At 46.0% G+C, this 16,846-nt stretch overlaps 1 protein-coding gene across 1 annotated transcript in view; it reads right to left on the minus strand.

Annotated features, from left to right (window-relative positions):
* Positions 1–11,589: 11,589 nt before the first annotated feature.
* The window catches only part of LOC126469615 (pro-neuropeptide Y-like), a 48,033-nt gene continuing 42,776 nt past the window's right edge, over positions 11,590–16,846 (minus strand). Inside the window, exon 3 of the mRNA XM_050096737.1 lies at positions 11,590–11,792. Coding sequence (XP_049952694.1) covers positions 11,687–11,792 — 106 coding nt within the window. The 3' untranslated portion in view covers positions 11,590–11,686. The remainder of the gene's footprint in view (positions 11,793–16,846) is intronic.

Genomic DNA, 16,846 nt, shown 5'->3' on the forward strand with positions numbered 1-16,846 from the left:
GTCATACAATTCTGTGACACCTCCTTCCTGTTGGCTATAATTCAGTGTTAAAAAATAACAAGCGTTATTGCGGAATAACATCGTCTACCACTTCTCTGTGACTGGATACTGTTCAGTGATGTACAACAAGTGTTCAGCTGCAACAGCATCCTGTACCACCTCCTATATATAAGTTACAGTTCAGTGCTCGACAAAAGCAAATATTAGGCAGCTACATCATTCTGAACCACCTACTCGATATGGAGCACAATTCAGTGTTCGACATAATCGGGTGGGAAGCCCCCATGATATCATTTTCCACTCCAGCTGAGTGCTGGAGTATATGTGGTAATCATGAATACTATGCTTTTAAACCTACTCATTATAGGGTAGAACAGCCGGCCGGGGTGGCCGAGTGGTTCTAGGCGCTACAGTCTGGAGCCGCGCGACCGCTACGGTCGCAGGTTCAAATCCTGCCTCGGGCATGGAAGTGTGTGATGTCTTTAGGTTAGTTAGGTTTAAGTAGTTCTAAGTTCTAGGGGACTGATGACCACAGCAGTTAAGTCCCATAGTGCTCAGAGCCATTTGAACCATTTTTATAGGGTAGAACTAAGTGCTCGACAATAGTACAGCCACTTCACAATGGGTTATTAATCAGTGCTCAACAAGAAGTACCCCCTCACAATGGGGTACTCTTCAGTGCTCTGCAACAAGAAGTGTTAAGCAGCCAAACGACCGTGTACCACTTTTGTGCTATGGGTTACAATTCGGTGCTCTACAACAAAAGATGGTAAACAGCCATACCATCCTATGTCTCCTGCTTGCTATGGCTTACAATTCAGTGTTCTACGACGAAAGGTGTTAAGGATCTATGTCATCCTGTAGCAACATCACGCTATGGGTTACATTACATTGTTTGATAGCAACAAGTACTAAGCAACCATACCATCCCGTGCCACCTCCTCACTATGGAATACAACTGAGAGCTGGCCAAGAAGTGTTAAGCAGCTGTTCCGTCCTGTACCACCTACTGGTTATGGTACAAAATTCAGTTCTCTGTAACATGGAGTAGTGAACTTCGTTTGCATGCTGTATCACATTCCGACTGTATGGGATAACACAGTGATGGTCAACTAGCGTTAGACAGCGATAGAAATTTGTACTATATCCTCCCTGTTTCGTGCAATACAGTGCTGGACAAAATCGACTTGTAAGCAGCCATCTTATCCTATGGCACCTCAACTCTACAGAGAAAATTCAGAGCTGGGCATCAAGTAGTAAGCAACCGTGTCTTCCTTTACGTCCCACTCATTTGGGTTAAATTCAGTGCCGAACTACAAATAGCGCTAAGCACCCATATCGTCATATATCACCTGCTTTCTATGGGGTGCAATTTTGAGCACTACAGTAAGCATTAAGAAGCATTAAGAAGCCAGTAGCACAGTGCTCGATGCAAACATGTGTTAAGCAGCCATACCATTCTGTGCCACCTCCACACTGTGGGATACAATTCAGCACTTGGCAACAACAAATGTTAAGCAGCCATTCCAGTTGGCAACAACGAGGGGTTAGCATTCATACCATTTTTTACTACCCCATCTTTACGGGGAACTCTTCAGCGGTCGACAGAAACGTATAGCAAACACCAATATCATCCTGTACAGTACTCCACTGTGACTTAGAATTAAGTGCTGGACATCAAGTGTTAAAAACTATACCATCCTGTGCAATATCCTCCCTATGGGTATTAATTCAGTGGTCGACAATAACAAGTGTTAAGCAGCCCTATCATACTTTACCTTCTCCTCGCTAGAGGATACAATTCAATGCTCCGCAGTAACCACTGATGAGTAGCCATACTATCTCGTGCTAACTTCTCTCTATGGGATACAATTGAGTGCTTCACGACAAGTGGTAACAATCCACACCAATCTGCACCACCTCATCACTTTTGGGAACAATTCATTGGTGGACAATAAGTGATAATCAGCCATTTCATGCTGTACAAAATCCTTCATAGTGGAAATGATTCAGTGCTTGACAACAACATGTGGTAAACAGTCATATCGTCCTGTAGCATCTCTTGCCTATAGATACCAACAAAAAAAAAAAAAAAAGGTTCAAATGGCTCTGAGCACTATAGGACTTCACTTCTGAGGTCATCAGTCCCCTAGAACTTAGAACTACTTAAACCTAACTAACCTAAGGACATCACACACATCCATGCCCGAGGCAGGATTCGAACCTGCGGCCGTAGTGGTCGCGCGGTTCCAGACTGTAGCGCCTAGAACCGCTCGGCCACTCCGGCCGGCCTATAGATAACAGTTACCCATTCGACAATAAGAAGCGGTAAGCAGGTGTACCATCTTGTAGTAACTTTTAAGTATGGGGAACACATCAGTTCTGAATTTCTCACTGGAGGATTCAAAGGCCACAGCCTCATATATGCTCTGCTTACTAGTCATCACGGCGTATTGAGATTCACATGGGCACAAGTTGACAACTAAATTCCTGAAAGACAGACTAATGAGTTGCGGTATATGTGGACACACGCTGTTGGCAGTGATGATAACTTCAAAGACCATATCAGGCGTTGCGTCACGCTCGGTGTCGAAGAACCGTTCAGGCAAATGACGGTGGGATTCTTGTATGGAGGAACATTACAAAGCATAAAATGGAGCTACCGTTAATCCATCATCATTTCTCGAAGATGAGCAATACGGGAACGCATAGTGAGATCATCTGCATCAACTTTTTGATACCGTGCGAGTTCTCACAGTGGTAATGTACAGAATTTGTGTTCAGGAGGGCGGCTATTCTAAATCCATTCCAAACATAACATGGTTATGAATGTTGACTGGAAAGGAATTTGAGTCAATTATTGTACAAATAGGTGGAAAATGGGTTTATTATCGTGCATGTACTAGTTTTCGCCGAGTTTCGATCCGGCGACATGTTCATGAGCCTCGTCAATCCACAGGGTGACTGCTTGATTAGTTATGACGATGAGAACAGCATGAAATTTCTCACTCATTTCGTACCTAAAACGCAACATCAGGTTTCTGGTACGTGGCACGTCGAGTTCCCTTGGCAGGTGCGGAGTGAATAATCCATTGTGCCTCCAAAACGATTTATTCCTGGCTTATAAGCGACGTCTGCGCTGTAACTGTGCCGCCAGATTGAGCTAACAACTGGAAACAACCAATGTGTACTCGACCAGTCACTTGCGAGCAGGCTGTGTGAAGTAGTCTGTCAACGTTGGTCTATGGCAGTTCGGAACGGAGCAACACATCGAACACATCTAAATCAAGTGTTCAAAACATTCTGCAGAGATGTTTTGAATAAGTTAAAAGCGTGTGCAAGATTTTTGCCGCACGCCTTGACTCCCTGATACGAAACAATGACTCGTGGACACCCGCCACGACTAGATTAAAATACAAAATGCGGATAATTCATTTCTGGAACCATGTTTATCTGAAGTTTTTGCTTCAAATGATCTTTCCTCTCATAACTTTGAATATTGACCATTTCTTCTGGGACACCATGTGTGCCGACCGTTGTGGGCGAGCGGTTCTAGGCGCTACAGTCTGGAACCGCGCGACCGCTACGGTCGCAGGTTCGAATTCTGTCTAGGGCATGGATGTGTGTGATGTCCTTAGGTTAATTAGGTTTAAGTAGTTCTACGCCTAGGGGACTGAGGACCTCAGGTGTTAAGTCCCATAGTACTTAGAGCCGTTTGAACCATTTTTGAGCAATAGTGATGGGATACAGATAAAGTGATCAGAAACAAAAGAACCTGCAGTCACACAAAACATGTCACAGAAACGTCCGCTTCATCACAATTCCACAAGCACAACAAATTTAACACACAGAAAATATGCAAGGTGTTTTGCATCACTGACTGTTATGTTAGAAACTGTAATTACTTGTGTGCAAATCCAAATGTAGAGTTCCAGGAAGGAATGAGGATTAAGGTACAATATTTCGTCGACGACAAGGCCACCTGGGAAAGAACTCTAGGTCGGTAGCTCGGATAGGACAAAAAAATGACAGGGTTAATCTTTGCCTTTTCAAAGAAACCATCCCGGTGTTCACCTTCAGTAATTTAGGAAAATAGTGAGAATAGGATCTGAACATCAGTTCTCCCGAATGTGGGCCCATACGCTCAGCCATTCGGCTACCTCGCTCGGATTTATAATCGAAATGAAGACTTCATATCTCTTCTAAGTTGCTACTTAGCATTTGACTCATAGATCTCTATATCATGTGCACAATTTATATTTCAAAAACGTAACTGTCGAAAAAGAAGACGAATACTTAAGGCTTTGGAGAATTAAATGTCATGTACAGTTACCTAGAATCCTATGGTAATTTATTTGGTGTGCATCTTTCAGAATCTTATAAAGACCATTTGTTCCTTTACCAGCAAACGCTAATAAGCCAAAATACTATGCCCACTGTCCACCGTGAGATTGACTGGCACGTGACAGTACATAAGCGAATTTTTTTAAGGTCAGATTGTTATGGCCTGGCGCCTCAGATCAAGCATCTCGGAAACGGCGAAACTAATCGGCTATTAGCGATGTATGTATGAACAGTGAATGAAAGACTGCGAAACCAGGCGTACGCGACAATGCTTTGGACGTCCAAACCCCATCACAGCACGAGGTAGTAGGAGGCTTGCTCGTTCTGTAAAGAAGAATAAATGTAGATCTGCTGCAGAGCTAAGGACGGAGCACAATGCTGCTACAGGGTTAAGTGTTTCGGCGCACACCATTCAGCGAACAATGGTGAACATGGGATTTTGCGGCACATGACCCGTAAGAAATCCCATTTTGAACCAAAGACATTATCATTTACGATGAAAGTGAGCATGGAATCATCAAGATTGCACCGTGGATCAATGGGAGCGTGTCACATGGTTGTATGAATAATGTTTCATACCAAGCCCAAGTTGTATCTGGACACGTCGTGATCCAGTCGAACGACTGTTCAAAACATGCATCGCGCCACGGATGTAGGTCGGTGGGGGCAGTATTATGCAATGGGGGGAATTCAGGCATTCATCTGGGCTTTTATGGGACCTGTGACAGTAATCTAAGTCACTTGATAGCTGTGGATTACCTGCAGCCCTTCAGGCTTGATGTCTTCTCCAACGGTGATTGCACCTGTCCGTGTCACAAGGCTAGAATCGTGCTATAATGGTTGAGAGTCGTAATAGTGAACTCATGTTGATATTAGCCACCAAATTCGCCTGAACTGAAGCCGATGGAACACATCTAGGACGCCTCGGGCGCCTGCTCCGATCCCAAAAACTCACAAACTACCGATCCATAATTTACGTGAATAGCATGATCTGCTTAGAGAAGTCTGGTGTTATTTACTTCTGGAAAGCTACCAAGAACTCGTTGAATCCATGCCTCGCTGAATTACTGCTGTATAATATCCCAAAGGTGGGCCAATACGCTGATAAGTAGGTGGTGGTCACAGTTTCACTCATCAGTTCATATATAGCTTCAGTTATATCCTTCCTATATTAATAACATGGTTTGCACAATGCGTACATGTATTTCATTGCTCCAGAAGTTGAATTTATTTTTTTATCTATCGATGTTACGAGCGGTTTTCCAGTTACTTAGGGCAGTTCTCTCTTCAGTTTCATGTTCAGTGTGACAATCCAATATTTTCTAGATGATTTTGTCATCTTACACTGACCGATGTGACTCTGTGTTTAAGTCACTGAAGTGAAATCGGATGCCTATCCAGGTACCCTCTCCGTCGTTTGAAGTAACGTATCAACAGACGTTGCTGTCGGACGAGGATATCAGGAGGGAGTGGGTACAGTCGGAGCATCGACATAATATATACCGTATCGGGACACATAATCCACCATCAATACAGGCGTGTTTAAAGACGCATCGCCCCCTCGCGAAACGCTAGAGTGGGGGATCACACGTCTGCGCTCCGGACGACGGCAACACCAGTTTGTTTTCGTTCGAAACTCCAACAGTCGCCACCGTGAAGAGCGACGCCCGCCTCGCTACTAGAGGTGTTCGGATGACCAACAGCGGCGCGTCAGACATAGTACTACTTGCTTTCGCCTGTCATATGCCCGCAAGCAGTGCGAGCCATATAAACTCCTGGAAATTGAAATAAGAACACCGTGAATTCATTGTCCCAGGAAGGGGAAACTTTATTGACACATTCCTGGAGTCAGATACATCACATGATCACACTGACAGAACCACAGGCACATAGACACAGGCAACAGAGCATGCACAATGTCGGCACTAGTACAGTGTATATCCACCTTTCGCAGCAATGCAGGCTGCTATTCTCCCATGGAGACGATCGTAGAGATGCTGGATGTAGTCCTGTGGAACGGCTTGCCATGCCATTTCCACCTGGCGCCTCAGTTGGACCAGCGTTCGTGCTGGACGTGCAGACCGCGTGAGACGACGCTTCATCCAGTCCCAAACATGCTCAATGGGGGACAGATCCGGAGATCTTGCTGGCCAGGGTAGTTGACTTACACCTTCTAGAGCACGTTGGGTAGCACGGGATACATGCGGACGTGCATTGTCCTGTTGGAACAGCAAGTTCCCTTGCCGGTCTAGGAATGGTAGAACGATGGGTTCGATGACGGTTTGGATGTACCGTGTACTATTCAGTGTCCCCTCGACGATCACCAGTGGTGTACGGCCAGTGTAGGAGATCGCTCCCCACACCATGATGCCGGGTGTTGGCCCTGTGTGCCTCGGTCGTATGCAGTCCTGATTGTGGCGCTCTCCTGCACGGCGCCAAACACGCATACGACCATCATTGGCACCAAGGCAGAAGCGACTCTCATCGCTGAAGACGACACGTCTCCATTCGTCCCTCCATTCACGCCTGTAGCTACACCACTGGAGGCGGGCTGCACGATGTTGGGGCGTGAGCGGAAGACGGCCTAACGGTGTGCGGGACCGTAGCCCAGCTTCATGGAGACGGTTGCGAATGGTCCTCGCCGATACCCCAGGAGCAACTGTGTCCCTAATTTGCTGGGAAATGGCGGTGCGGTCCCCTACGGCTTTGTGTAGGATCCTACGGTCTTGGCGTGCATCCGTGCGTCGCTGCGGTCCGGTCCCAGGTCGACGGGCACGTGCACCTTCCGCCGACCACTGGCGACAACATCGATGTACTGTGGAGACCTCACGCCCCACGTGTTGAGCAATTCGGCGGTACGTCCACCTGGCCTCCCGCATGCCCACTATACGCCCTCGCTCAAAGTCCGTCAACTGCACATACGGTTCACGTCCACGCTGTCGCGGCATGCTACCAGTGTTAAAGACTGCGATGGAGCTCCGTATGCCACGGCAAACTGGCTGACACTGACGGCGGCGGTGCACAAATGCTGCGCAGCTAGCGCCATTCGACGGCCAACACCGCGGTTCCTGGTGTGTCCGCTGTGCCGTGCGAGTGATCATTGCTTGTACAGCCCTCTCGCAGTGTCCGGAGCAAGTATGGTGGGTCTGACACACCGGTGTCAATGTGTTCTTTTTTCCATTTCCAGGAGTGTATATCCGCCTGAACAGTACTTGAGTGAGCGCACAGATCCGTATGCAGCCTCTGTCTGGGGATACGCTGCGCCCACACGCCTGCGCCGTCTGCAAATCATACAAAACAATGTACTCAAAATCATAAGCAATGCTCCACGATACACACACAACGCGGAACTTCACCGGGAATACTGGCTTGAGGCACTCAGGGAGGTAATCCACAAACTCACCACAAGACTATACAGAAACTCCAGACATTCGCAGAACCGGTTCATTCTGAATCTGGGGAACTACGACCACAACCACAGATGGAAATATAATAGGCCAAGTACACGCAAACAGAACGGTACAGGTGAGCCCCTGTTTATCAGCCACCATTACTGGATACCCAGTTGGAATACACCTGCCGAAAAAACGGCACCACGCAGGGAAACCGTACCGTACACTACATGCAAACAAGCTATACCCACCCCTCACACAATGAGATGATCTATGGCCGATCTGTCACTAATATACAACGATTTTGACTGTTCCAGGAATGCAGCGGCTGCAGCAGACCGTGATATCGCCATGGCCTGCCACGGTATTGATGCATGATACCCACACTAACAAACCCAACCTTGCATGAATTATCGCAGCTAGTAAGCCACTATTGCTCTTACTACCCATCCCACAGAGGTTTTTTGACCTCGGTACGAGCCTTGGCACTTGTTTCCCCTCTGCTCTTCAAATTGCTACCGTCATTCGCGTTTCGTCCACAATCTATCACCTGTTGGACCATGTTAATGCGTAATCTTACCCAGACACACCGATAACATCATAGCCCAGCATCCTGTGATCCACTGATTAGGCAAGTAACATGTTGACCGAGGTGACAGTAGAACTTTCGGTTTGGTCACCACGTTGGTGCGGGCGTGGAGGGGCCCCATCTCTATTTTTTCTGGAGCAGCAGTTCCGTCCGCCGCCGCCGCATCAGCATAGTAGAGGCAACAGCGGCTTGAACGAGTGGCCAGCCATCACAACAGAGACTTCGCAACCTCAAAGTGGCGACTAGGAGCCTGCGCACTCTTGCATTCGTAAAAGACGACTCAACGCTACGAATGTACTCAGAACCATCTTCAGCGATAAACGTCCGTCTATTGTTAGACTCTCAGCACTGATGGGAATCTGAACTGGACAGACTTTAGTGTTTTTTTTTTTGGTCACAGGTTAAATAACTAACTAAGACTATAGTAATTCATCAGATTAAGAAGATCTTAAATTTTGTATCGTGATTATCACTAATTTGCCATTGAACAATGAGTGTGGCTTGTTTTTATTACTGTGTGTTAGAATAAAGTGTCTATCGCTATCTGGGAAACTTGCCTCGAGTTCAGAATTGGCAGCAGTTCACCACAGTATTTACCATAATATACACTGGGCTACAGAGTTCCGTGTAAAACACTTCAAGGGCGAGTTACAGTTTATGAAGAGAGTAAAGAATCCGTGAAATGAGTGTTTTGATAATAGGCAGTGGCTGCATACGGAGTGATATGTGTATACGTGCCCACAACGTGGAACTGCGACTGAGCAGATCTGGAGAGATGACATGCTGAACATTGCACCTTGAATGTGATTATTCCATCCTAATAGTTGACAACGTTCGACCACACAGGTCTTCTCTTGAGGTGAATATATCCCACACCAAGCAACTTCAGCATGAAGTGACCATCACCGTCATCTGATACGAATCCTCTAGGGCCTGTTCTAACGGCTCTGAGCAATATGGGACTTAACATCAGAGGTCATCAGTCCCCTAGCACACAGAACTACTTAAACCAAACTAACTTAAGGACATCACACACAGCCATACCCGAAGCAGGGATTCGAACCTGCGAACATAGCAGTCACGCGGTTCCGGACTGAAGCGCCTAGAACCGCTCGGCCACCACGGCCGGCTCTAGGGCCTGTCTGAAACACACTCTAAGATAAAAAAAAAGGAGGCACCATAACCGAATAATCTGAATGTGACGAAAATCGGTAGATGTGATGTCCAGGTACAGACATACAAATGATTACAATTTCAGAAAAATTGGATGATTGATTCGAAAGAAAGAGTTCCACAAACTGAGCAAGTCAATAACGTGTTGGCCCAACCCTGGTCTCTATGTAAACAGTTATTCGGCTTGACATTGACTGATCGAGTTGTTGGATATCCTCCTGTGAGTTGTCGTGCCAAATCCTGTCCAACTGGCGTGCCAGATTGTAAAAACTCCGAGCTGCTTGGAATGGAGGGCCCTGCCCATAATACTCCAAACGTTCTCAATTGGGGAGAGAAACTGCGACCTTGCTGGTCAAGGTAGGATTTGACAAACAGTAGAAGCTGTCACCGTGTACTGACGGATATTATCTTGGTGAAATGTAAGAGGATGGCATGCCATGAAGAGCAATGGAACGGGGTGCAGAATATCATTGACGTACCGCTGTGCTTTAAGGGTGCGCGAATGATAAGCAAAGGGGTTCTGCTGTGAAAAGAAATGGCGCCCCAGACCATCACTCACGGCTGTCGGGCCTGAGTGAGGCTTGTCATCGACAGTTCCTGTTTCTCTGTATCTCCTCCATGTCCGAACAATATCGCTTTGGTTCACTCCAAGACGCCCTGTTACTTCCCTTGTTGAGAGCCCTCCCAAGCACAAAGTAACAACGCGGACGCGATCGAACCGCAGTATTGACCGTCTAGGTATGGTTGAACTGCAGACAACACAAGCCGTGTATCTCCTTCCTGGCGGAATGACTGGAACTGATTGGCTGTCGGACCCCCTCCGTCTAATACGTGCTGCTTATGCATGGTTGTTTACATCTTTGGGCGGGTTTAGTGACATCTCCGACAGTCAAAAGGACTGTGTCTGTGATGCAATACCTGTTGTGGTTGGCAGGAGAGCCAACACCGTGTTACTAAAGGAAGCCGAAAGGCACGCGTTTTAGCTCACGCAGGCTGGCGTGAGGTCTGGAATAGGACAAGGAAATTAAAATTTAGAAAAAACGGACGTAGCTGGTGGAATACTTAACTTTAATCCATTAATGGTGAACGTCGCTCTTGACGTTACATGATTCACAGTATCAATAGTAACTCGTAATGGCGCTTTGCTAGGTCGTAGCAAATGACGTAGCTGAAGGCTATGTTAACTATCGTCTCGGCAAATGAGAGCGTATTTTGTCAGTGAACCATCGCTAGCAAAGTCGGTTGTACAACTGGGGCGTGTGCTAGGAAGTCCCTCTAGACCTGCCGTGTGGCGGCGCTCGGTCTGCAATCACTGATAGTGGCGACACGCGGGTCCGACGTATACTAACGGACCGCGGCCGATTTAAAGGCTACCACCTAGCAAGTGTTGTGTCTGGCGGTGACACCACAATACCCACACTCAAGTCTATCTTCAGGAGTTTTGGCAACCGGGGTGATGCAAAACTGTTTTTGTTGTGTGTAATTTGTTAAACTGAATTTCGCCACAACCAACAACTGAATGAAGGAACACAGATACAGAGAGAAAATTGAACGTTGGCTTTTCTGGGATGCAACCATGCGGTCTGTCCTTTCTTGCCAAATCCAGGGCACAGTCTGTAATAAAAAAACAGCCGGCTGGTCGTCGTGCTGCTCTTACCTGCTAGATTTGCAGTCAAAAGGGACACCCGAAAACTGCATTGATAATTGTCGATTTTGTAAATGTTAGTTGCATTGACAGATTTATACCATTCTGTATCGGCAGTCGTATCATACAGCTCCAATGAAAAAATGCTTCACATTAAATTCTGCGGAAACAATTTATTTGTAAATTGCCTTGTAGTATGTTTGAGTGTATTGAAATGTAAATGAATGCTCTTATAAGGTACTGTACTTTTCGTCTCTCGTGGATACATCTACGAACTAGTGTAGGTGATGTCTGGGGAGTCAAAAGAGCAACATTGTGCTTTCCGAGTTGTGGAAAATAATAAGAGGTATAAAGACGTGAACTTAAAATGTACGTTTAATGTGCATTTTCTTGAGATATGTAAGAACAATGTGATTCGCACAGATCAATTACGAATAAATGCGTACACAAACAAAAGATTACGGTGACAATTATGGGACGAACTGGCAGGTAAAACGTGAGAAGTGAGGCGGAGACTGCGTCTACTGGTGGTGTGCGTGCTGCTCACTCGTCGTACTGGAACAGCTGCTCGTAGGCGTCCGGCGGAGGAAGCGGCAGCCGGCTGGCCGCTCGGAAGGCCGCCGCCGCCGACGACCCGCGCTTGCCGAACCTGCTGCCAGACACAATACGCTTAGTCACTTCACTCCGTCTCTCATAGTACTCTCCGTTCTGAAGGCAACATAGCCTGGAGACGCTATGTAGTGTTCAGTTTACACGTCTGCAGGTTCGAGGATTTATAAGTTACGAATGTGATGTATTGCACATAAATAAAGGGTATTGTACGATTATACGATTCCCAAACAATTTCTGGAAGTACCGGGTTGTCAAAAAGTCAGTATAAATTTGAAAACTGAATAAATCACGGAATAATGTAGGTAGAGAGGTACAAATTGACACACATGCTTGGAATGACTTGGGGTTTTATTAGAACCAAAACAATACAAAAGTTCAAAAACTGTCCGACAGATGGCGCTTCATCTGATCAGAATAGCAATAATTAGCATAACAAAGTAAGACAAAGCAAAGATGAGGTTCTTCAGAGGAAATGCTCAATGCGTCCACCATCATTCCTCAGCAATAGCTGTAGTCGAGGAATAATGTTGTGAACAGCACTGTAAAGCATGTCCGGAGTTACGGTGAGGCATTGGCGTCGGATGTTGTCTTTCAGCATCACTAGAGATGTCGGTCGATCACGATACACTTGCGACTTCAGGTAACCCCAAAGCCAATAATCGCACGCACTGAGGTCTGGGGACCTGGGAGGTCAAGCATGACGATAGTGGCGGCTGAGCACACGATCATCACCGATCTTTCACGCGTCTGTCAATACTTTTTTTTCGGTTCTAATAAAACCCCATGTCATTCCAAGCGTGTGTGTCAATTTTTACCTCTCTATCTACATTATTCCGCGGTTTATTAAGTTTTCAAATTTATTCTGACTTTTTGATCACCCGGTATTTGTTGTATCCGGGAAGTGCGGAAAACAACGACTGGGGGTGTTAATGGAAAAACAAATTTAATCTCTCAATTGAAATTCACACGTCTCAATACAGACACTGTCAGGCAGAATTGTACACTGAGTCCCTATCACAATCGTACAACACTGTAGCTTGGGAGTCTCCATAGATAGGTCCGTAGTAACGAGCGGTGGGTCTGAACATTTCGAGAGGCTGCAGTCCAACTTCGCACTGCCATCCATGGAGGGGTGTGCGCTTTTAACTAGTGCGGGCTCGCAGGAGTACACAGGCTGCCGGTGAGCTCGTGACGTCATGGCAAGGCGTGATTGGCCTGTAGTCGGTAGGCTTCTATTTTCCGTATGCACGCCGACTGGCGATGCTGGGATTATCGTGGAAACGGCTAAGGTCAGGCCGCGCCTGCACTGTTAAGTGACGCTGGTGCCGCCGCCTATCGGCTGTGAGCTGAAAGCCGTGAGTTGGTATCACGCTTTCGTATGAATCAGTTGCACAACGATTGGGATTCACGATATCCAGTTTTATGGCGCTATACGATAAGCTCGTTGATTCGGAAAAAGCGTATGGGGCCTGAATATGGCAAAATGAATTGCCGAAACTGGTTGCTTTCGAAGTAAAATAAAATAACCTAAAGTATACGGCAGTTGGTAAAGTTTATTGAATTGAAAAGTACGTACTGCCCGATGTCCCCTGGCCATAATGAACCGACAGAGAGAACGACATATGTTTTCCACCTGCTGTCAGAGGGTAAGAAAATCTGTGATAGAGAGTCTGTTGTTGCAAATGTCAATTTTAACTTTTAATGTGTTTCTGTATCGCGATCCATATGTAATAACCCTGGAAGATAGTCTTCAGTACGGTTATGACATACTAATTTTATTTTATTATGAATGTTAATGTAAAATTTTTTTTTTATAGATATTGCTTTTTGGTGTTTAATGTTCCCTTCATGTTTATGTAGTGTTTGACTCACACATTTTAACTGAATTACCACTGAACTGTCGGAGATGACATTTACTCTGTGCTCGTACTCCACTCTCGATATTTAACATGTATTACAATATCTTTCTCGAATATTGTATGAAGTTTGACGACGATAATCTGTTAAAGTCTAATGATAACCTTGTAAAATGAAAACAAATTAACAAAATAAATTAGAACTGTTATACATACGCAGTGTTGTGCTCTTCTTTTATAATGATGTTGTTCTACTAAAAGCCGACGGAAGAATCGGTAAAAGTCTGTATTTGTTCTCATATGCTACGCGAGAGTGGATCGGTAGTTAAATAGTTTGAAACATTCTGCAGCGTAGACATGTAAATGTGGATGCTGATAAATGAATGGGTCTTCTACCGTAGCCGAACGAATGCCGGCAAGGTAGCTCAGCGAGTTCAGTCAGGAGACTGGTCATGCTTCGAAAAAATGTCATCGATAAAGTGGGCAGTGTAGACAGCTGCCATGTGGAGGACGCTCTGCTTCGTGATGTCACCTGAGAAGCCTCATGACTGACAAGGGTACCGCGCCTGCGCATTACACCATTTCGTCCAGATTTATGGTATACCTAGGGCTTGGCCAAAAATGAAAGTGACAGAACTGGGAGCTCCAGACTGAAAAACTCATAAAAAAATGGCTTTTTGGCGCGGGTCGGCATGAGCCATTTATACTCACGTAGTCTCCAACCAGCGAATGGCCCGGCGGAAATCCTACAGAGTGATAATCTAGAGGCCGTGGGCACTAGTTTTTTTATTTATTTTACTTTTATTTTTATTTTATTTACTTATTTATTTTTTTTTTTTTTTTTGTCGTGTGACTAGGGCCTCCCGCCAGGGAGACCTTTCGCCAGGTGCAAGTCTTTCGATTTGACGCCACTTCGGCGACTTGCGCGTCGATGAGGATGAAATGATGATGATTAGGACAACACAAAACCCAGTCCCTGAGGGGAGAAAATCTCCCACCCAGCCGTGAATGGAACCCGGGCCCTTAGGATTGACATTCTGTCGCGCTGACTACTCAGCTACCGGGGCAGACATGAAATCCTATGAGCAGGAGGACAAATTTCTTCTGTTAACTGACTTTTGGTGAGGACAAACAAATCCACAATTATGCGATGAGATTTTTCAAGACAAAGAAAGACAACCATCGTGCAGCATTAAAGAGATTCACTCCAAGTGTGCTTTCAAAGTGCAACCCTGCGACGCCTGTTTTTATCGTCAGCTAAGGAATTTAACGAAAAAGCTTCAAAACTGCCATTATCTCATCGAGAGAGAACAAGAAAAGACCACATCCCTAGCAGACTGCATCAAAATACGTTCCATTGTACATCAGCAGCTATCCTCGCTCATATTTGATGAAGTGATGCGTCACGCGCAGTTTGCTGCCAAAATATGTGATGACAGGGAACCTTTCATGTCTTTGAACCGTATATATTTTTGTGTGGAAATTTTAAGACAATTACGTAACTGTAAAACTGCGGAATTAACAACGTGTGTAAGGTGCAGAGAAAATTACTGCTTTCCCAGTTTTAGACTGAATATCGTCCCAACAACTGAGAACTGTGAACTTTAAAACAACAAAAGTACCTAACTTTATAAACGAAGTCCTCGTGCACGCCTTACAATCCCTTCCCGGAAATTTATTTGGATTCTCTAATTTTCCTTTACCCTTCCTTTACGTGCCTTTCATGAAAATATTAACAAATACAATACATCGAACATTATTTCGGTTCATTTGCTGTGTGAGTAAAGTAAAATTTGAAAAAAAAAGTTGTCGCAGATGGACTCGAACCCACGACCTTAGAACTATGGCTCTGTAGTGTTTCCGCTGTTTTTTATTCTCATTTTGTTCGTTTTTGTTCGTTGTATCTGCTAGGGGCGCACGTCGCAAGACACCCGTTTCAGTTCGTCGTTTATCCATTAACTCAGTTTTTTTTATTACAGAGGGCAGCTAACCCTCTGACCGAACACGCTGAGTTACCGTGCCGGCAATGATGAGGAAACACAAACACACAGTTCCCGGGCAGAGAAAATCCCAAACCCGGGCGGGAATCGAACCTAGGACCCCGTCATCCAGAGGTAGCAATGCTAGCCACGAGACCACGAGCTGCGGACCGCTGGGCCGACAGCAGCCTTGAGAACACGCGAATGCAAATGGATCACCCCGCTCCGCGTCAAATATGTTATAATTTCTAAACGCTTGGCAGCCTGAAGTTCCCATCTCTGTAACTTCCATTTCTGGTTCTGGCCAAGCCCCGTATATGCCATGGACGAAATTAATTCTGACGAGAAGGCGGGGTCCTCTTGTGATTAGAAGCAGCTCCTGGTCTATTAACCCGAAAACGGCTGGGAAAGTGGTGTGTTGACCACCGCATCCAAGGGACGCCATTGGCTAGTGGATGAGGCGCAGGGGGATTGGTGGAGAGGCGATTGTAACTCTATAGTATTCAACAAGACCGAGCAGTGTGGCGAATGACTATTAACTGAAGGCTCATTACTATTCACATACACTACTAGCCATTAAAATTGCTACACCACGAAGATGAAGTGCTACAGACGCGAAATTTAACCGACAGGAAGAAGATACTGTGATATGCAAATGGTTAGCTTTTCAGAGCATTCGCACAAGGTTGGTGCCGTTGGCGACACCTACAACGTGCTGACATGAGGAAAGTTTCCCACCGATTTCTCATACACAAACAGCTGTTGGTCGGCGTTGCCTGGTGAAACGTTCTTGTAATGCCTCGTGTAAGGAGGAGAAATGCGTACCATCACGTTTCCGACTTTGATAAAGGTCGGATTGTAGCCTATCACGATTGCGGTTTATCGTATCGCGACATTGCTGCTCGCGTTGGTCGAGATCCAATGACTGTTAGCAGAATATGGAATCGGTGGGTTCAGAAGGGTAATACGGAACGCCGTGCTGGATCCAAACGGCCTCGTATCACTAGCAGTCGAGATGACAGACATCCACATGGCTGTAACGGATCGTGCAGCCACGTCTCGATCCCTGGGTCAACAGATGGGGACGTTTGCAAGACAACAACCATCTGCACGAACAGTTCGACGACGTTTTCAGCAGCACGGACTATCAGCTCGGAGACCATGGCTGTGGTTACCCTCGACGCTGCATCACAGACAGGAGCGTCTGCTATGGTGTACTCAACGACGAACCTGGGTGCACGAATGGCAAAAAGTCA

This window comes from Schistocerca serialis, chromosome 3 (assembly GCF_023864345.2).
Source record: "Schistocerca serialis cubense isolate TAMUIC-IGC-003099 chromosome 3, iqSchSeri2.2, whole genome shotgun sequence".
NCBI lineage: Eukaryota > Metazoa > Arthropoda > Insecta > Orthoptera > Acrididae > Schistocerca > Schistocerca serialis.